Source organism: Vulpes vulpes, chromosome 4, assembly GCF_048418805.1.
Source record: "Vulpes vulpes isolate BD-2025 chromosome 4, VulVul3, whole genome shotgun sequence".
Lineage (NCBI taxonomy): Eukaryota > Metazoa > Chordata > Mammalia > Carnivora > Canidae > Vulpes > Vulpes vulpes.
The window spans coordinates 32,358,984-32,382,425 of record NC_132783.1 but is presented as its reverse complement, the minus strand read 5'-3'; the positions used below and the strand labels follow the sequence as shown (position 1 = coordinate 32,382,425).

The 23,442-nt window shown below is 34.5% G+C and overlaps 1 protein-coding gene across 41 annotated transcripts in view; it reads right to left on the bottom strand.

The window, feature by feature from the left end:
• The window catches only part of CAMK2D (calcium/calmodulin dependent protein kinase II delta), a 296,165-nt gene that overhangs the window by 8,866 nt on the left and 263,857 nt on the right, over positions 1-23,442 (bottom strand). For all 41 annotated transcript variants that reach the window (XM_026013488.2, XM_072755379.1, XM_026013483.2 and 38 more), the window contains one exon: positions 2,156-2,231. In XM_026013488.2, the coding sequence (XP_025869273.1) occupies positions 2,156-2,231 (76 nt within the window). The remainder of the gene's footprint in view (positions 1-2,155; positions 2,232-23,442) is intronic.

Here is a 23,442-nt window from a genome sequence, read left to right as displayed (position 1 = left end):
ACAGACTTCTCAACAACAATTTAAAAGGGAACTCTTGTCTCTGACAATAGAGTTCTCTTTTAAACTTCATATTGTACTATTTCATTTTAAATGCACTTTATTAAATCATGTTAAACAGTTTTTTTTAAGATTTTATTTATTTATTCATGAGAGGCAGAGAGAGGGGAAGAGACATAGGTAGAGGGAGAAAAGCAGGCTCGTCACTGAGAGCCTGATGCAGGACTTGATCCCGGAATCCTGGGTCATGCCCTGAGCCAAGGACAGATGCTCAACTGCTGAGCCACCCAGGCGTTCCCATGTTAAATAGCTGATACACACAAATACACATGTATGTATGTATGTGTGTGTATATATATATATATATATATATATATATACACATATATATATGAATGTGTTTGAATGTATATGCATATACACATTTAATTTATAAGAAGCACTCTGGCTATTTGTAACTGATGATAAAAGCAGTATTTTACATAAAATTTGGGGAAAAAAAGCAAGGAAAAAAATCTCACACATAATTTCATCTTCCAGAGTCAATATCCTTTTATCCCTTTTAAAACCAAGTTGGCATATCTCATTCCATTTTTAATGCTTTTTTTATGTAGCTGGAATAATTTTGTACATTATAAGCCTTTCGTCAGATAGCTAGAAACTGTGCATCAACATTCACTGTACTAAATGAACCACATGGGGATCCCTGGGTGGCGCAGCGGTTTGGCGCCTGCCTTTGGCCCAGGGCGCGATCCTGGAGACCCGGGATCGAATCCCACGTCGGGCTCCCGGTGCATGGAGCCTGCTTCTCCCTCTGCCTGTGTCTCTGCCTCTCTCTCTCTCACTGTGTGCCTATCATAAATAAATAAAAATTCAAAAAAAAAAAAAAATGAACCACATGTTACTTACTGGTTACCTTAATGTTGGACAGATGCTTCCAATTTTTCACTATTGTGAATGAATACTGCTTCAGTAATATGTTTATAATTTCTGTCCATAAAAATCTATACCATGTTAAATTTTTATAAGTAAAATTAGAAGATCAAAACAATTTTAAAGTTCATAAATGCTTTCTGGTATATAAGAACTAAATGTCCCCTCCAATCCCTGCCACTGCCACTAACCTAATTGTCTGCCTCCCTTTATACCCCATCCAGTGGTGCAGGAAAGTCATAATAGTTCTGCAGTATCTGCACCCCTCTGGTTGTCAGTAGTTTTTATCTCTGCTGATCTGATTGGCAGAAAATGCTCTTGCATTCAAATTTGCATATTTTGACTTTTTTATTATTTTGGCTTTTTTTTAAGTATACATGTTTTACCAATTTGGGTTGCCTAAGCATTTTATCTTCTCATTTGTGATTAATTCCCCTGCTTTAAAACTTTGAATTTGATCTCTGATTAGAAAGATCTATCTCTTTTTTTGCCTTTAACTCTTTCATTTGAGAAGAACTTACTTGTATGGAATAAGGGGAAGGCTTAAACTGATTTTTATCTTCATCTAAATAGCTAACTTATTGATCCACATACTTTGTGAAGTAAGCATCCATGTCCTATTTATTTGTATGCTTTATTTTTATGATTGGAGTGATTTCCTGTAATTTATATACCCCATGACTCAGTAGTTTATAAACTTTAAGAATTTGAACCTTCCTTCAAATAAATTGTTACCCAAGAAACAAAATCATAAAAGAGATGAAGATAAAGTTGAGGTGTACTGCCTGACGAGGAAGAAGGCTGCCTCATGTTGCCTCCTGATCTCTCTCTCCCTTTTTCTCTCTCTGTCCCAGCACCTTGACAGAGCTGTGAGGCAAAACATTTCTTAAAGCAAAATGCCTTTTTTGGTGCTTTTCTCTCTCGTATTTTTACTCTCATGAATGCCCTGCCTGGAATGCCTTCCCCATATGGAGGTGCTGATGATTCCAAGTCTGTGCATTGACAGAGAAAGCTCCAATCCTCCTTTCAGAAGTCTTGTCTTTCCTCTCTAAATCCTCAATTTATTTCTCTCCTGGGGACACTTAATTTATACACTGAAATAAAGCTATTATTGACATCAAACCTGGGGTTAAATATACATGAATTCTAGTACACTGAAGAATGCATTCACATAGAAAATATCTTGTCATATGCATGAAAGCAAAATAAATGTGCCTCTACTCACGTGTAAGCTTCAAAGTCTCCGTTGTTGATAGCTTCAATCAGTTGTTCAGTGACTTTGATGATTTCTTGCTTTCGTGCTAAAGGCAAACATGGAATGTTTTATATGACTTTTGTCCTTTATTGTCACAAAATTCTGACAATATTGCCATTTTTCTTAAACAGGGTATTACCATTTAAGACACACCCCTCCCCGAACCATGGTCTTATTCTCTCTATAATCTTGCTGCTCATGTTGCAGAGATGAGCATCATCTATTTTTCAGGGGCCTCTTAGACACAGATTCTCAGGTCCTACTCCAGACCTACAGAATCTGTATTTTAACAGGACCCTTAGTCACCTGGAAATTCAAGCCTATATATTTTTAAAATAATTTCTCATCACCTTTATCAATTTAATTGAATTTGTAATGTTTTTCTCTTGAACATTAACAAATGTCTATCTTTAGAGTATAGATGGATCTTTTACATTGAGACACTTTAAATAATTATTTTTTATTATTCAGTCCAATCAACTCGACAAAAGGGGATGTCAACACTATAATTGCCATCATATTTATACAAGGGGACTGCAGTAAGCTCTGTACATTGGAAAACCAACATATGAATCAATATGTGGATGTAGGCAGATAATTAGATGGAAGCCACCCTAGAGAACTTTCAAACCCAACACGAAACATGCTTTCTTTTTGTAGCCCACAAATGGTAAAATTATTAATAGCTGGCTTGGCTCAGATCCTATGCAGTCAATTCCTTTCTGATAACATCTGCAAGTGTTCTTTGCCTTTTTTGAATGCCTACAATGTATCATTCATTCTGTAATTAAGCATATGCTATGTACCATAACACCTTCTTTAGTTAAATTATTACTGGTTTTAAATTCTTATTAAACTTTGTTCACTGTGTAACTGCCTTTCTTGTTAAATTAAAAGCTCCCTATGTGTTTTTGGGGGAGACGGAATGTTATTTTTTATATCATCTAAGTTTTATTTCAATATATTTAATAAAACAGATGCTTAATAATGAGCAATGGAATTTGATCAATTGCTATTAATGATAATCTTCTGAGTTCAGGATATTTTTCTGTTACCAATGAAATTAATGCATGAAATTTTTAAAAATTAAATTTCCCTGAGTTTTACCTTAAGAACATTGTGTTATTTCCTTAAATCACTGGAAATAAACTGGGAGAGTCACAAAAAGTTATATCTGTTTTATCTTAGTGAAACTGCTATTCATCACAGAAAAAGCTGAAGTTTTGTTTTTGTTTGTTATTGATTAAAGGCAACTAGTATGCATTTTTAATGAAACAAATCTTCATTAAATGTTTTAACCACAAAATTAGACTTTTATGTTATCTGCATTATATTTATTTAATACAAATATCCTGTAAACACAACTTGACTTCATTTCTTCATTTATACATATGGCACTAACCTATAAAATATGATTTGTCCATAAAATGGTTGCTAATAATGTTAAGGTTTATAATGTCAAAAAACCACTATATAGGTTAGATTTCATATTTAGTTACATAATTAAATTTAAATTCTATTAGAGGGAAAAAAGAACATAAGGTTTCTTAGCTACTACACACATTTAAAACATTTTTGCCCTTGTTCATTTGATTTATGAATATAATATATCCAAGCACCAAAACCACACTGATACAAGTAGTAGCAGGGAATAATTCTCTAATAGAGATGCTGCCAATGGCACATTTTAGCTTAATTTAGTTTGGCAATAAGTGATTCATCTGTCTCTGGCCTCAACAGTATGAACATTTGGCAAAAATGCATGACAGCTGACCCGATTCTGGAATATAAAGGACATTGGTAAGAGGGTACTCAGAGAATGAGATTAAGAAAGTGTGACTACCAAAACTTCATCCTCAATATTAAATCCTTGTTTAAAACCAATACATTTCTTAGTTTTCTAAGTTAAAGCCTATAGTTTAGAAAACAGTGTCAATTTTTAAAAACTAGGAGGGGGAAAATGAACATAACTGACCTTATGTTCATTTCATAATTGACCTTATGTTCAAAGCGCCCTTTGTAGAGCTTCATTAGGTTAAGACAGCTTATAGAGCATGAAAAGTTCAAGGTCACTTTCTGAATTTCCAAAAGTCTCTGCATTCCCTGATAAGCAACATATTGAATTAAAATATCAGGCATATATATGGCCATTTCTCTCCCTCTAAATCCCTGGAAATATTAGCTCTTTCATAGTTTACATGACACAACTGGCTTAATTTTTGTCCTGCATAATCAAAGCAACACAAATTCCTTTCTCTCTTAGTTCTTAGGCTCAGCAACAATGGTCCTTTAGCTGGCAGCAGAGCAAGTGGGAATTAGTAAGAATGCTTCTGTGCTGCACCATTATAAAAACAATATGACTATCTTGGCTTCGGAGGAGCCTGGAACTCAGAAATCTTGAGAGTGTTTATTTCCCTGGGGTAAAGGAGCTTGAATGAGTCACAGACAGCACATGACAGCTGACTCTTTAAAGAAAAGCAGAAGTCTGGAAATGAATCAATTGTACATAGTAGTCTATTGTAGTTGAGACTATTGCCACAGTGACCTACAGGAAGAATGAGGTTTTGGTGTTATTTAGCTCTTCTTTTCAGCAGTGAGGATAAGCGACACTCAGTGTACTAGGTGATTGGATGCCTGTGACCTGTAGGAAGAGGCCCCTATCATCTGGCCTTCCCTCTTTCAAAAGATTGAGTACTGAACATTCCAGAAGTCAAAGTAGGGGATAGCTTGTGATGTGTCACTAATTAACACTTAACATGAAGAGTGTACAAATGCAGCATCCTCTGAATACCAAAAATTTTTCCACCCTTAGCTAGCATTTTAATTACAGAGAACTGATTACCCAGTAGTTTTATTTACAGATAGAGATGCTCAAGCCTATACCACAGGTCCCAAAATAGTTTCTGGGGATTTCCAGGTTCCTAGGGGAAATGTAGGGGAGAAAAGTGAGTGGGAGAGATGCTCCAGATCTTGAGTATAATTGCTTCCCATGCAATTATGCAAAAGAACTAGGAACATTTTCATGTTTAAATTCACATCTTTTTGGCTCTTTCGTTGTTCTAAAGAGGGCTGGAAGAGTAAGATAAGAGTGTGAATGGTCCCAGTGTTACAAATCAACCAAACAAGAAACTGAGAATGATTACATAATAAAATGACAGATTTCAACATTTCTCAAACATTAGCAGATCTTATCTGATCAGATCAACAAGGATCAAATCTGATCAAGGCTTTGAGATATGCAAACATTACCTGTTTAACCAGTACATACACAGAATATAGGCCCTGCCCAAAGGTACAGTGTTGCTGATTACTCCTTTCCTTCATGCTGAAATACTCTCATTTCTTTCCTGCATTTCTTACTAATTACGCGGTCACATGATCTCACTCTCATTTGCTATGTTATCTTTCTCTATCTGGACTTGAAAAGTTTTGATTCCTTTTAAAGGTTCAATATGAGGCCCTCTTCTCAACATACATTGTATCCCTATGATCCTGTCCACTCTAGTGTTTTATATTGCCATTCATGTCCCAATGACTCCCACATTGTGACTTCCTTTTCTTCTAGTCTTTTCCTTCAGATCTGGTATCAGTGCCTATTTTGGAATCTTCATTTGGCTATTTCAAATGCATCTTTAACTCAACATACCCTAAATTGAATTTATGAACTTCTACCCCCACAAGTCTATTTGCTTTTCCAGGGATTTCCCTCTTGGTGAATGGCAACATCATCATCCAGTTGCACAAACGAGAAAGAAACCTGAGAATAATCTTTGACTCCCTCAACCCACCCACCCTATATAATCTTTCAAGTTCTGTTGATTTTGTCTTTTAAAATGTCTTACTTATTAGTTTTTTTCTTTTTTCACCACCACTCTGGTATAAGCATGCATCATTTCTTGTCCAGGATAAGTATCTGGAGACTATGCAGTCTTCAATAATCTAGACCCTGACCACCTCACCAGACCCATTCAAATATTTTTACTTTATCTTTTCCATTCCACTCATATAGCCTACTTTCAGAAATTCAAAATGGCCATGATTCCTTCTATTATCAGCCCTTCATATATATTATCCTCTCTTCTTGGAAAAGTGTCCCCTATCGTTGCTTCTACTTCTTTTATCAGATCTCAACTATTATTTCTTTGAAAAAGCCTCCCCTGACCCTCATTTTAGGAGAGGTCTCTGTTTTAAATTCATACATGTCCTACAATTGGTGTTTAAAAGCACTTAGTACACATGTGTTTACATATTGTGTGTATTTGATTACATTTTCTTTATGTAATTGTAAACTCCTCAGGGGTGGATACCTTACCATTGCAACCCAACATCTAGCATAGTACATGTTTAATAAATATTTGAATGAACAGTGATCCAGAACAAACTCAAGTGCTTTCTGACTCCCAATACAGTGGCCTTTCCAAAATATACTACATTTTTTAATGATGGTCAGGTAGCCTTTACAAAATATACAACTGATAAATGGAAACAATTCAGATATAAAGAAGCATGTCTTACTGCTTACTGATAATGAAAGAAAATACTCAACTTGTCTAAAAACTAAACATCAAATTTCTTTCTCTTGACTTCCTCACTTTTGCTAAAGTGACCACAATTTTACTAGTCTTGTTCTCATATTCTGTCTTCCACAAGTCATATAATTTTTCATTACCAGCTATGATGATATTTCCTGGGGTATATCCTCAGCCTCTTCATCTTTTTGCTTGCCCTTGGCAATCTCATTTATTCCTCTGGCTTTGACCATATAATGAAGCCTGCCAAATCTCTATCACTAACCTTAAACATGTGTAGGATCCAAGTTCATATTTCTAACTGCATCATATCATCTCTGGTTATCCTGACATTTTAGACCTAGTAGGGTACCCAAGATGGACCTCAAGTATTTTCCTTACAAAATATGCTTTCTCTTGTATCCACTCATCTTGGATAATGATGACATAATCTACTCAGTTACCCAAACCAAAAGCCTTGACACTCACTTTTCTTTCAATTCTTCACATAGCTGATCACTAGTGCCTCTTCACTTATCTAAATCTTTCTCAGATCCATTCTTCCTCTTTAGGCTAATGGTCACTGCTCTGATTCAGGCTCTTAGGTGTTCCTAACCCCTCCTGCTCTATGGTCACATCCTACAGATTCCACCCTCTACCCCTCACTGTTGCAAAATCATCTGCAGAACAGAGTTCTGTCTATACCTCTCTTCTGCCATCTAGAAGCCAAGCCCAAGCTTCTTTGTTCTTGAAAGGTCTTCCTACTTTACTTTTCTAGCTTTGACTCTGATACTTCTTTTCCCCCAGGAGCCCTACAACTCCACCAAGGGCCTCACTCTTCTTCAACTAGTCCTGGCTCTTTGATAATGCTGTGCCTTTCCTGTCACTATTTCTTCTGTCTGGAAACTCTCCCTCTCCTATCTAGAAATCTTCGATATTCTGCTCCAAAGTTATGTCTTCCTTATAGCCTTTTCTAGGCTCCATTTGCAGCTTTTTGGTTGTATTGCTGTCCTCCTAAAGTATTGTCATAGGATGTTCATATATCTATCCAGGACTTTTTTCTAGCTTCAACACCTAGCACTGACTACTGTCTATAAATGCATGCATATATGAATAAATGCACAGATAAGGTGTATAAAATATTATGTACATTTTGAAACATTAGATAAATGCCAAGTATATAGGTGATGATGATCCTGTCTGATAGCAGTTTGAATGTGACTGTGCTAACTGAAAAGGCACTCGTGGATCTTGCATACCTGAGATTCAGCAGAATGACCACTCTATGTGAGGCCATGGTATTTTAGATGCCAGAGTAATCTGTATAGGTCTAGTGAGATAAACTAGGCATGTCTAGTTGATGTTTAAACTTGTAATTTCTTTCAAGAGAATTGAGTGCAGAGAAAATCCTACTTATTCAAGCATGAGCTTTTCAGCAATTATAGATTTTGGGTTAACCAATTTGCTGATATGAAACTACTTGATAATAAACCTTACTCACGAGGCTATCTGGCCTACAATGAAACTCAAACCAGGAAAGGAACTGAATTTATAGATGCAAACTGATCTTTACTAAAATGTTGGTAGGGTATATACATTGAAATCTTTTAGAGAACTATGCCTAAAGATTACTCAATGATCAAAGGTTACACAATTAAAATTAGATTTTTAAGTTATATTAGCTTACTAGCAATTCTGCTCACTTAAAAAAAAAGAAGATTTAAGAGAAAGAGAAAGACACTAGGAGTAGGGAGGAGTGGCAGAAAGAGAATCTCAAGCAGACACCCTGCTGAGTGTGGAGCACTGTGTGGTGCTCCATCTCATGACCCTGAGGATCATGACCTGACCTGAAACCAAGAGTCAGACTTACTGAGCCACCTGGGCGCACTGCTCATCTATTTTTTGCCAATAGGTATAGTTCTATTTAATTTAACTTCTTTCTACATTTCTCAGAGGTATTAGGCACTTGGCTGCCACAGAATTGAAAGACAGGGGGGTTAAATGACTTGCTCAAGTCATCCAGCGGAGTAAGAAGCTGTGCCAGGGCTGGAGCTTTATTTGGCTGAGGTATCTGTTTAATTCACTAATCTATGTTCCTTTCCAGGCCACAGTGCCTAATTCAATATTTTGAAATCATAAACTTAAATGAACCACCTAAGTGCCTTTGAACTTACTCTGGCAAGGTGACTGACTACTTAATTACTAAGCCAAGATTGTAATTAATTATACTAATTTCACAAAACAGGGTGCCCCATGATTTTACTATCTTTTTCCATATGCCATTAACAAAAATAACTGTTAGGAATAGTTATTATCTTGGGGAAATATACAAATTAGGATCATTTTCTTGCTTTTGATAGTTTTACAGAAACAGGTGCCTATCAGCTCAGCTGTTTGGCATTTCCTATGCAATTAACACCTTGCTTTTTAATGATTTCATTTTTATTTCACCAGTTTGATGTATCAACATTCAGAAGAGTAATTTCCATTATTTTGGCTTTTGGCTTTTAAAATCAAGTCCACAGAAGATTTTAGAGTTGAGTGGTTTAATCTATAATATATTATTCAAATTATGACCTGGAAATTACCAAATTTCTATTCAAGAATTTCTATTCAAGAATGCTTTCAAGAATTGTAAAACTCACTTATCCAGAAGTCAATTACCTCCTTAATTACTAGAGGCCCTCAAAACTTAAAAAAAAATTCACACCATCTTTGTAACTTGCTCTATAAAAATGACTCATGAATTCAAAGCATAAAATGTAAATTGGGGGGAAGGAATACTATTAATCTCAGCTCTGTAGTTGCTATGACCTGACAATATATGATTAACAAAAATTTAAAAACAGAAAATTCTAGCATTGGGATCATTTAGCATAAGTGAAAAGAGGATTACATTTTTAAAAATTTTGTGAGATATTATTGGGTTATATAATATGGTGAGGTCATTTCTAAAATGACTGTAGATCTAAAGAGGAAATAAAATATTTACTTTTTTTAAAAATTAAGGATGTGTATTTTGAAATATTTTCATTAAAAATGGCTTAAGTAAAAGTTTTAAAGTATAAAAAAAACCTACATGTGGTTATATAATATTTGCTTATATGAAAGAATTCAGTCTAGCCACATTAAAGCAATTGAATAACTGTTCTGCTATCCTCAGCTGACTTAAAGAAGCTAGAAATAGCACAACATTATGAAGACCACTGAGTATTTTAGTATTAAGATGTGTCTGAATAAGGTCGATAGGTGTGGTAGCGCTTCTAGTTAAGAGTGATGACGTGGAAAAACAAGATTTTAAGAAGCTGGTTCAAAAATTTACATAACATCAACTGCTTGAGGATTAAAACTGTAGTCTCCTCAATAATGTGGGTTGACCTGTGCTAAGTGAAATGAATCACACAGAGAAAGATACACTGTATGCTTTCATTTATATATGGAATCTATCAATCAGACAAACAACAAACTCATAAAAAAAAAAAGAGATCAGATTTCTGGTTACCAGAGATAACTAGAGAAAGGGAGTTGAAGAAAAGTGGTCAAAAGGTACAAACTTCCAGTTTTAAGGTAAATAAGTCCTAGGGATGTAATGTATAACATGAGTACTACAGTTAGCACTGTTGGATGATACATGTGAAAGTTGTTAAGGAAGTTGATCCCAAAAGTTCTCATCAGAAGAAAAAAATTTTTTTGAACATTTCTTTTACTTTCCTTTATTTCCTTTTTAGTATGTATTTTAGAAGACAATGTTATTTTATTTTTAATAACTTATTCTATTCCTATATAAAAAGTATATAGTTTGAATTTAGCAAAAAATAGAATTCAATACATTCTTGGATACGTTTATTTATAACTACATTTTCCTGAATAATTCAACTGGTAGATTTTTGAGTGCTCCCTTGGATCAAGAATGCAAGAAAAGCTTAAGAGCATGCGCTCTATATTACAAAACCATTTATAAACTTTGTTTTGCAAAAACCAAAAATAAAAAGCAAAATGCAAACAAAACTCTACCAAAATTAGCTAAAGTGTGATGTCCCTGGATTTGCTTTTTGAGAAAGAACTAGGCTTTTTGAGCTAAACTCTTAATACTAGTAAGAGTATACAATATTATTCTGCCTCCACACATATTGATTTCCATCTAATCTTTTTTAAAAGATATTTTTATTTTTTCATGAGAGACAGAGAGGGAGGGAGGGAGGGAGGGAGGGAGGGAGAGAGAGAGAGAGAGAGAGAGAGAAAGAAAGAAAGAAAGAAAGAAAGAAAGAAAGAAAGAAAGAAAGAAAGAAACGAAGAAAGAAAGAAACGCAGAGATACAGAGGGAGAAGCAGGCTTCCCGCAAGGAGCCTGATATGGGACTCCATCCTGGACCCGGGATCACGCTTTGAGCCAAAGGCAGACCGCTCAGCTGCTGAGCCACCCAAGTGTCCTGCCATCTAATCTTTTCCCTTGTCTCCGGGTTCACACAAGCTTAGTCATATTTCAATACTTCTTACACCAGTGTTGTCTCAGAGTAAGTCTGAAGCTAAGCAGCTTGTTATCACCTACCACTGTACATATATTTTAACTCTAAGAATGTCATTTCACTTTTTTTCTAAGTGTTAAGTTCTTCTACTTCTCCCATTTTGAACCATTCCCTTTGATGAAGCTGCTAAGATAACACAGCGGATATTACCCAAAAATATGCAGCAGCATCCCCTGTCACTGTAATTCTATACTCTCTAGCTAATTCTCATTTTCAACAGCTGCAAAAATAGTAGCTTGTGGTTTCATTACAAAGCTTATAATTATCCAATCCATAACTTCCAGAATCAATAAATGAGAATTGAAAGGGCAGATGAGGTCCAGTGAAGTGGAAAGAGAGAGGCCAATTCACAAAACATAGAATACAGTTGCACTCATATGTTATTCAAGAGTACTAGAGTATCTATAATCAATGGTAAATTGGGGAACTAGTGAAACAAGTTTATAGGACAAATAACATAAATAAGGATTTTTTTTTAAATTTGAAAAATTGTGGAATAATGATAGACTCTTGATAAATCAATTGTGTAATACAGTTGTCTATGGCATCATAAGTACAAAGGCCAGAGTTCAATGTAATACATATGTGCCTATATGCCTAACTTTGATGACCATTGTTGCCTTTTGAGATGCCAGACTACTGGTTTGAAAAGGCATAGCTGCAGTTAATCTGTATATAAATTTACAATGTTTTGTCACAACTTGGAAAACCTTTTTAGACTTAGAGGAAAATTACTTACAAATACCTCTTACTTTCAACACACACACACACTCCCTCTCACAAAATGATGTAAATTCCTATAATTCTTCTGTTGTCCCCATGCATCTGACAGATTGCACTGGTAAGATTCCTAGGACCAAGAGTCATTTCTGTGATTAGTTACTACATTTTTCAAAGCTTACTTTGGAAAGGTGAAAATATCATATCAGACCATAAGTTCTTAAGTGAGTTCTCATAACAAATGCTTTTTATTCAAGTGATACCTCACATTGGCCTTATATAACTAGTTCAGTGCTGAGATATTTTGTGCTAAATTCAGCTTAGGAAATTAATGTAAAAGTATTTGTTAGACTATTTTGGCTAAATTTTACAAACCCAGTGAAGTTATTCTTGGTTTAATCAATGTGACCACAGTAATAATTAAATTTATGAACCATATTGTTTCAGAACATATTACTGTCATTCCCATTTATCCTATGGTATATTATAAATGTAAATTATCATAAATTAACAGTGTATTATAAAATGTAACTTAGAATGGATACAGTATTTTTGAGTAGGGAATATTCTTTTGCCTTTATCTGTTGAATTCAAATGATGAACATTCATCAGAGACACCATTCAGGTTATTTAATGTGTAATCAACAGTGCACACTTACAAAATTCATGTCTATATTATGTGAACTGAGGTTAAGACAATAGTAAGAATCTTCCATAGAGAATAGTTTTGAGCTAACAAGGAGATACTAACGTGGGAGTTCAGCAGGGTAGACCATCAGAAACATCTTTAAAACTTGTCTCTTGCACTTATATCAGCAGATTACACAAAAGGATGAGAAGTGAGTTATAATCCACTGATAAGGAAATTCTTCAATAACTCACAACACTGTTCATGTTAGAAAATTCTAGTATAGACTCTAAGGATATCAACTCTGGTACAGATATTTAGACATTTATCCTAAACAGTTTTTTGTTTATTTCATTCTCCATAACAAGTAAACACATTTCATTTTTATTAGCTCTTTAATATTTAAATTTCATATTACTCTTTTTACTTGTAAAAGTTATGAATGAAGAGCTTCTACTTCTTGAAAAAAATTTAAAATACACAATTCCATATGCTCACACTTCCTATACTGGTAAAAATACCTCTAAAAAATCATGGTAGTCTTTTTAAAGTATAGCTGCCTTTTCTGTTATTATAGACCATTAACCATTTCATTAACAGTACTTCTCTACTGTTCAAGAGTATCTTTACATTTTTGTTCACCTTAACTTTGTATAATGTGATGCAGTACTTGATTAGAAGTCTAAGTAGGCTAGGTATGGAATAAAAAATACGATATACTCAGATACCATCACCACGAATTATTTTCCTTGACTGAAAATATCCTCTAGTTTAAATGATAAACAAATGACATTCTGGAGCAGCATTTTTCTTTTCTCGTATTTTAAATTTGAAAACACATAACAGCAGTGGATTTTTTTCCTATTACTTAAACTTCCTAAAATCCAAAATACTCTCCTTAGCATTTCTTATCTGTGTTTTGCTAGACAGACACATTCTAAATAACCACATGTAATGAGGTTAAAGAAATCCATGATCCTGTAATAGATTATTTAACAAATAGGTCTTTCACACTTGATCTGTTAATTTCTACCAAGATGGTTAGTGGCCCTTTGAAGAACACTGAACTGAATAATTATCCCTCTAAGAGGGACATTTTATATTATAGTTCTTGCAACATTTTGCTTGAGAAGTGCATATATATATACTTCTTTTTAAATATGTGTTTTACTTTTGTGGAAATCAGTCTACATACTTTTACTACTCTCGACCAGAATAATCAAGACAGCCAAAAGTGAGCTAATTTTTCAAAACACTTGAGAATATTAAAGGATAAAAGATCAGTTTAGACTCTGGAAGACTGAATCATTACTTAAAATATTTATGTTTAATTAGAAACAAAGAATGTCTGAACTCAAAATGTTAATGTAAAAACCTCATGAATAATTTATTAATTTACTGAGTGTCTACCATATGATACCAGGGAGGAAAAAAAAGCAATGAATTAAAACAATCTAACTTTAAAATTCATCACAAATTAAAAGAATATTGTTAGTTTAATAAAAGCTTATTTAAAAAAATAAGGCAAAAATGAATTTTTCTGTACTTATAGCTATTATGTGTATGTCTGTAAATTGGCTACATTCTATATGTGGATCTTTACATTTACAGATGTTTACCCACTTATCTGAAACAAATGGCTTAAAAAGTAGAAACACTGATGCTAAAATTAAAAAAACCTCCACAGTTCTTTTTAAATTTTTTTTTTTATTATTTATTTATGATAGTCATACAGAGAGAGAGAGAGAGGCAGAGACATAGGCAGAGGGAGAAGCAGGCTCCATGCACCGGGAGCCTGATGTGGGATTCGATCCCGGGTCTCCAGGATCGTGCCCTGGGCCAAAGGCAGGCGCCAAACCGCTGCGCCACCCAGGGATCCCTCCACAGTTCTTTTTAAATTTACAGTCTCTTTTAATTGTGAATCTCTGTGTTAATGTCATCTGAGGAAACAATGGCCAGAAAAAATATAATTTGACTAAGCAACTATCATGGGCCAGGCATTTTAACAAACATTATTTCTAGTCAACGTGATCATAGTTGTTTATTATTATTATTATTATTATTATTATTACTATGTTAAACCATATGACACTGTCACTTTTGAAGGTAAAAAAAAATGGTTAAGAAGTGAGATACTGTATGTATGACTCAGAGAGGTTTACATGAGCAGCTGGATTACATTGCCCATCAAGGGCTGGGTTGGGATTCAAACCTAGTAAGTCTGACAGCAAAACACATGCTTCATTCAGACAGGGAAGAGGATCCTATGGGAGTTACTTTTTAAATTTGCAATTTTATATCGTTAGCTCCTAAATTATGGGGGAGGGGCAGAGGACATGTGTATAAAAACCTATAGAAATAAAAAGTTGTGATGAGGTCATAACTTTTAGAGAATTTTCATCATTTTATTGGCTGGCCAATAAATTTTATGGCATGGTTGGTATCCACCTGTTTCCTTCCTCCATCAATTAAGTACTTATTATTCCTATCATTCCCAAACACTGGTCTAGATAATGCAGATACATCAGTGGACAAAATAAATATCCCTGCCCTGAAGAAACTTACATTCTAGTAGAGGAAGAGAGAGACATTAAACAAATAAGTAAAATAAATATCTCATATAATATAAAGTACTAGGTGAAAAGTAAAGCAGAGAAGGAAAATGGAATTGCTGGATTTGAAGGCACAATTTAAAGTAGGGTCATCAAGGTCTGAGAGGGTAATATTTAATCAGCTACCAAAAAAAAGAGAAGAGGCAGCAAGCAATGTAGAATGTGTATCAGGACATAATAGGCAGGGAACAGCAAGTGCAAAGGCCCTAAGCCAGGAACCTGCTTGATACAGTTTCAGGAATAGTGCTCTTGAGGTATATAATATGAGATGAGGCCAGATGGTAAAGGGAGGCATAGCTAGTGGAAGTTCTCATCATGGAGGGGCTTTTAATCCTGAAATGGCTTTGGTACATATATTGCACATGTGAAACTAATATAACACTGTATGTTTACTATATTGGGATAAAAATAAAAGATAATAAAATGGCTTTGGCAGTCACTGAAAAATACATAGTGGAAACATTATACAATCTGATATATTTTAAAAGTGTCACTCTGACTACTATGTTGTGAATAGACTATAATCAGGTGATACTTAAAGCAAGGAGACTAAGAAAGTCATGTCAATGATATGGGCAAAAGATGATAGTATCTCGGACAAGGGTGGTGGAAGTGGAGGTTAGTGAGCAGTTGTCAAGTGGGAAAAAAAAAATGTGTGTATTCTGAAAGGAGAGCCAGCAGGATTTGCTGATAGAGTGGTAGACTGGATGTAGGGTATAAACAAAACCAAGGAGACAAAGAAAACTCTTAAGATGATGAGCCAGGAGTATTAAGGGATCTAGAATATACCACAAGCATGTCAAATTCAGTTTTCATAGATGCATTTGAACAGAGATACATGAAAAAGGTTGAAGACATGTTATATAGGAATAAGCAATTAGATCAAAACATTGCAGACTTGTACTGATAATATGTAGATGAGGAGAAATAAAAAAGAAATCTTTCCTGAAGGTGTCAGTAAGCCCTGACATTTTTAAAGTATAATTTTATTTATAACATATAACATGAAATAGTTCTACAAAGAAATTTTATGTTCATTTTTAAAGAAAACACAATTGAATAGTTTGGGAATGTTCAAACCTAAGTATAGGTTTTAAATTTTCTATTCTAATCTCAAGAGATCAAACCATCCAAAGGTATTTACATATTGCAAATTGTTTCATTTGGGTACTGAAGTACCTTTATACATATAATTAGTAGGATAATATGGCTCTAGCAGTGACATTTATGTTACTACGGTAAAACAAGTCACAACAATCCCAATAACTAAATCAGCCCTTTTGCACTAACCATGATGCTTATTTTCATATAATGGATTGGCAAATTCTGCTAAACAACATTGGCCAAGAGTACAATGTTACATTACATATCCAATAGATAAATAAATGAAAGAAAGAAAGAAAGAAAGAAAGAAAGAAAGAAAGAAAGAAAGAAAGACAAATTCACTAAGTTTTAAGTACAAACATTTTATTCAGGTATCCTAGAAGAAATTTTCTTTAACATAGAACAAAATTGTAATGTAAAAATAGCCATTCACTGGGGAAATGTACCAGCAGGTATAATTTCATTAGAGAGGATACTATAAGACTGATAACTCCTTGAGGATAAAGGTAAGCCTTATTAGCCTCAGCCTAGTCTACCATTCCCAAGGCACAATGGGTGTTCAGTAATTTTTTCTAAAAAACAAAATTGGATCAAGTATTTCAAACAGAGATTTCAAATAGAGATCTCTTTGTTAGACATTACATATGTTAGGGGTGCCTGGGACGTTCAGTTGGTTAAGCCCCTGACTCCTTAGTTTTGGCCTAGCTCATATCTCCTGAGTCAAAAGAAGATTGAACTCTGTCTGGGGCTCCACACAGAGCCAGGAATCTGCTTGGAGATTCTGTCCCTCTGCTTCTCCTCCAACTCACAGGTACATGTGCATGCCCACATGTAGGTACACTCTCTTTCAAATAAACAACTCTTTAATAAAAAAGGAATATGTGTTACATGCATCTGAAATTTTCTGTATTGCTCATATATGACTTTGTGTCCTTATGTTTATTTTTTTCATAAACATATTATTCCTTGTTTTAGAATTATCTGAGTATCATCCAGAAGTAAGAAGATATATTATCATGCAGAATCTCTTTCCTTTTCTAGACTTGTTCATGATGAGGGCAAGAAATGTGGCAAGTGCCTACTTAACTTACATTGGAGGTGTTCTCAGAATATTCATTGACTATTTCGATTGAATAATGAAATACCAGTATTCTAGATGCAAAAAGAAATCCTGTATTTTTACATAATCTCTTTCATTAAGCTCCTTCATTCAATAATGCCTTCTCTGTTTTATCTCGTAATATCTTAGTTCTACACCTAACATGGTCTAAAACTGAATGACCTATAACCAGATAAAATAGTAAAAGTGCCCAGGACTGAGATTTATTTGACAACTTTACACCTTCTGAGCAAATCAAAGGGATCTGAGAAGTCTATCAAAAAAAAAAAAACAAAAAACAAACAAACAAAAAAACGCTATTTCACTGAATCACTAATGTATAAGAAGAATCACTAAATAATATAGACATATAATTTCACATAATTTCTAGACATAGTTATTGGTATAAAATAATATAAGCTCAGCAAAGGAGGCAGTATTTTATTCTAATAAATAATTTCAAAATTACATAATTCATAGCTAATAAAAAATAATTATAATTTAATTTCTGCATAGAAATGTCTGAGGTAAAATAAATTTAGATATTTAAAGTAATTTTACCTAGTAGATACTTTAAAAACATGAAATACAGCCCCAGAATAATTCTGACTGGGATGTGTTTAAAGTACTAATTTTACAGTCCACTAAGTGCCATGATAATATTTTGAATATACAGATTGGTGGACACTATTTTTTTCATTGCAATAATATTCCATAAAGCTGAAGCAATTTATTCCTGTATTCAACTTTGAATTAAATATCTTTTTAGAATTGTTTTGGATAATTTATACTATTATCATCTATATTTATTATATATTAATTTATAATGTAAAATTGCGCATACTTTAAAAATGTGAGACTTCATAAATCTTAGTAATAGTGCATTTAAGTAGGGTAGATCAAAACCTTATAATTCTGTATTATTGATTTCAGTATCTAAATTCTATAACCTGAAGGCTGAACCACAGAGAAGTTACACAATTTGCTTTAAGCAAGTTAGATAAAAGAACTACAAACAAGAGAGTAAACTCTGGATCCAAATCAGATACTTGTTAATATTTTTATATTGTTAAAAATGTAACAAAGTTACAATCTGAAAAGGTAAAAGAAATAGAGAAAGTAAAGGAGATAGAGAAAGGTAAAGGAGATAAAGTAAAATACTTTTAAAACTTGGACATAACTTTAAATTTAGTTGCTTATTAAATTGGACCATAATGGGAAATATAAATACATAGAAAAAAAAACAAGAAAGTTTTACACTCAATATATATATGCAACTAGGGATGCCTAGGTGGCTCAGTGGTTGAGCGTCTGCCTTCAGCTCAGGGCGTGATCCTGGAGTCCAAGGATTGAGTCCCACATTGGGCTCCCTGCATGGAGCCTGCTTCTCCCTCTGTCTGTGTCTCTGCCTCCCTCTCTCTCTCTCTCTCTCTCTCTCTCTGTCTCTCATGAATAAATAAATTAAATCTTTAAAAAAATATATGCAACTATATTATGATGTCAATTAGATCTTGCTGACTATAAAATTTTTGATTATATAAATTGTGAGTCTCATTATATTTAAGTTCCATGTAAGTATCTAAAAATGTTAGATTTTTAAGCACTGAATTATTATTTTTTAATCTTTTTTATTTTATTTATTTATTTATTTATTTATTTACTTACTTACTTACTTACTTACTTATGATAGTCGAGAGAGAGAGGCAGAGACATAGGCAGAGGGAGAAGCAGGCTCCATGCACCGGGAGCCCGATGTGGGATTCGATCCCGGGTCTCCAGGATCGCGCCCTGGGCCAAAGGCAGGCACTAAACCGCTGGGCCACCCAGGGATCCCTAAGCACTGAATATTTAAAATGAATTCAAAGTTGTAAAACTGGTAGTTTAATCATAATTTGGAAATCAAAGAAGAAATCAAAAAGTACATGGAAAGAAATGAAAATGAGAACAAAATGGTCTAAAACCTTTGGGATACAGCAAAAGTGGTTCCAAGACAGAAATTTATAGCAATACAGGACTACTTCAATAAACAAGAAAACTCACATAAACAACCTAACATTATACCTAAAGAAGCTAGAAAAAGAACAAAGCCTGAAACCAGAAGAAGAAAGGAAATAATAAAGATTAGAGCAGAAATAAAAGATCAACAAAAAAACAGTGAGAAAGATTAATGAAAGCAAGACCTGGTTCTTTGAGAAGATGAACAAATAGCCAGACTCATCAAAGAAAAATAAAGAAGGGGCGGGGGGGGGGGGCTAGGTAGGGAGCGAGGAGAAGAGAGAGAGAGCTCAAAATAAGCAAAATCACCAATGAAAGAGGAGAGATAGCCACCAACACAGCAGTACAATTGTATGAAATTATGATGAAAACCTACATGCCAACAGATTAGAAAACCAAGAAGAAATGGATAAATGCTTAGAAACATTTAACCCCCCAAAACTAAAGCAGGAAGAAATATAAACTTTGAAAAGACCGATTACCAGCAAGGAGTTGAATCAGCAAAGAACTCCCAATGAACAAAGTCTAGGACCAGATGGCTTTATAGGTATATTCCACCAGATACTTAAAGAAGAGTTAATACCTATTCTACTCAAGAAACTCCAGAAAACAGAAGGAAAACTCCCAAATTCATTCTTTGAGGTATCACCCAGATACCAAAACTAGATAAAGAGAGCACATACACACACAAAAGAACTATAAGCCAATTATCTGTGATGAACATAGATGCAAAAATCCTCAACAAAATATTAGCAAACTGAATCCAACACTACATTAAAACATATTATTCACCACGATCAAGTGAGATTTATTCTTGGGATGCAAGGATGGTTCAATATTTGCAAATCAATCAATGTGATATGCCACATTAATAAAGAGAAAGAATAAAAACCACATGATCATTTCAATAGATGCAGATAAAGCATTTGACAAAGTACAATATCTATTCATGATAAGCCCTCAACAAAGTAGGTGTAGATGGAACATACCTCAATATAAACCATATAATCAAAAACTCACAATGAACATCATACTCAATGGGGGAAAACTGAGAGCTTTTTCCCTAAGGTCAGGAATATGGCAAGGATTTCCATATACTCTTACTACTTTTACTCAATATTGTACTGGAAGTCTTAGCCACAGTAATCAGGCAACAAAAAGAAAGAAAAGGCAATCACATTCGTAAGAAAGAACTAAAACTTTCACTATTTGCAGATAATATGATAGTAGATAAAAAACCTTAGACTTTTTTTTTTTTTAAGAACTATCAGGACAAAAAAGTTGATTTAAGCAAAGGAGCTCCCTGTAAGTCATCAGGGAGGGGCAAGGAGGTGACCTGCCAGAGACAACCAGTCCTGAAGAGTACCACTCCCAGTAAAGGCAAGGAGGGTGGGGGGTTAAGATTAGTTATGTGAGGAGCAGGGAAGTGGGATGGGGTTCAGCAGGGACAGGAAAATAGGAAATTGGTCACTGGGACGTTCAAGGGCAAGGGATTTTTTTTTTAAGCTTTCCATTAGGGTTTTAAAGGCTAAATAATCCCGATCTTCCCAAGTGATAGGGTCAGGTTTGTTTCGACTTTGATGGCATGCCCAGACTCTATCAGACTGACCCTTTGGGGACATACCATGCCTGGAAGGCCAATGCCATAGGTCAGGGTGCCAAGTCAGTGTGTGAATTTCTGGAGAAGAATTACACTGATGAAGCCATTGAAACTGACGACCTGACCATTAAGCTGGTTATCAAGGCCCTCCTGGAAGTGGTTCAGTCTGGTGGCAAAAACATTGAACTGGCTGTTATGAGGTGAGATCAACCCCTCAAGATTTTAAATCCTTAAGAAACTGAAAAATATGTTGCTGAAATTGAAAAAGAAAGAGAAGAAAATGAAAAGAAGAAACAAAAGAAAGCATCATGACGATGGATTCTTGTAGTGGTTTTTAAATTCAGATCATGGAGGATTCTCAAAAATGGTATGTAGGCATTTCCATTTCATTTACTGCCCATGTGTCCTGCAATAAATTTGTTTGTTGACCTTTAAAAAAAAAACACTAGAACTGATCAATGAATTCAGTAAAGTTGCAGGATACGAATCAACCTACAGAAATCTGCTGCATTTCTATACACTAATAATGAAACAGTAGAAAGAAATATTAATAAAACAATTCCATCTACAATTGCACCCAAAATAATAAGATACCAAAAATAAACCTAACTAAAGAGGTGAAAAACCCATATTCTGAAAATTATGAAACACTGATGAAAGAAATTGAAGACAACACAAAGAAACAGAAAGACATTCCATGCTTAGGGATTGGAAGAACAAATATTGTTAAAATGTCTATATTCCCAAAGCAATCTAAAGATTTAATGCAATCCCTATCAAAATGCCAATAGCATTTTCCACAAAACTATAAAATATCCTAAAATTTACATGGAACTACAAAAGACCCCAAATAGCCAAAGCAATTCTGAAAAAGAAAAACAAAGCTAGAAGTATCCCAATTCCAGACTTCAGGTTATATTACAAAGCTATAGTAATCAAAACAGTTTGGTACTGGAACAAAAATAGACACACAGATCAATAGAACAGAAAACCTGGAAATGAACCTACAATTATATGGCCAATTAATTTTTGACAAAGCAGGAAAGACTATTTAATGAGAAAAAAAATAGATGGGAAAACTGGACATCAACAATCAAAAGAATGAAACTGGATCACTTTCTTACACCATATCAAAAATAAACTCAAAATGGAATAAAGACCTAACTGTGAGACCTGAAATCATAACAATCATAAAGGGAGCACAGGGAGTAATTTATCTGACATCAGCCATAGCAACATTTTTCTAGATATGTCTCAAGGCAAGAGAAATAAAAGCAAAAATAAATGATTAGGACTACATCAAAAGAAAATGCTTCTGCACAGTGAAGGAAACAATAAACAAAACTAAATGACCACCCACAGAACAGGAGAGGATATTTGCAAATGACAGATATCTGATATTTGCAAATGACATATTTGGTCAGTATTCAAAACATATAAAGAACTTATACAAACACCCCAAAAGCAAATAATCCAGTTAAAAATGGGCAGAAGACATAAGCAGCCATTTCTCTGAAGAAAATAGCTGGCCAACAAACACATGAAAAGATGCTTAACATCACTTATCATAGAAACGCAAATCAAAACTACAATGAGGTATCACCTCACACCTATAAGAATGGCTAAAAATCAAAAACACAGTAAACAAGTATTGGCAAGCAAGTAGAGAGAAAGGAGCCCCCATGTACTGTTGGTGGGAATGCAAACTGGTGCAGACATGTGGAAGACAATATGGAGGTTCCTCAAAAAAAAATAGAACTACCCCAAGATCCAGTAATCACACTACTGGGTATTTATCCAAAGAATACAAAAACACTAATTCAGAGGGATATATGCACCCCTATGTTTACTGCAGCATTATTTACAACAGCCAAATAATGGAAACAGCTCAAGTGTCCAATGACTGATGAGTGAATAGAGAAGATGTAGTGAATGTATATACACATACAAACAGACACACAAAGGAATGTTATTCAGTCAAAAAAAGAATGAAATCTTGCCATTTACAAAGACGTGAATAGAACTAGAGAGTATAATCCTAAGCAAAATAAGTCAGAAAAAGACAAATACCACATGATTTCACTCGCATGTGGGATTTAAGAAACGAAACAAAGGACAAAGGAAGAAAAGAGGAGGATAGGGAGATGGTGGAGGAGAGACAAACCAAAAAACAGACTCCTAGAATCCTAAGTATAGAGAATAAACTGGTACCAGAAGGGAGGTGGGTGAGAGTGAGGAGTAGGTGAAGTAAAGGATGAAGATTAAGGAGTGCACTTGTTGTGATGAGCACTGGATGATGTAAGGAATTATTTTTTTTAAAGATTTATTTATTTATTTATGATAGACATAGAGAGAGAGAGAGAGAGAGAGAGAGAGAGAGAGAGGCAGAGACACAGGAGGAGGGAGAAGCAGGCTCCATGCAGGGAGCCTGACGTGGGACTCAATCCCAGGACTCCAGGATCGCGC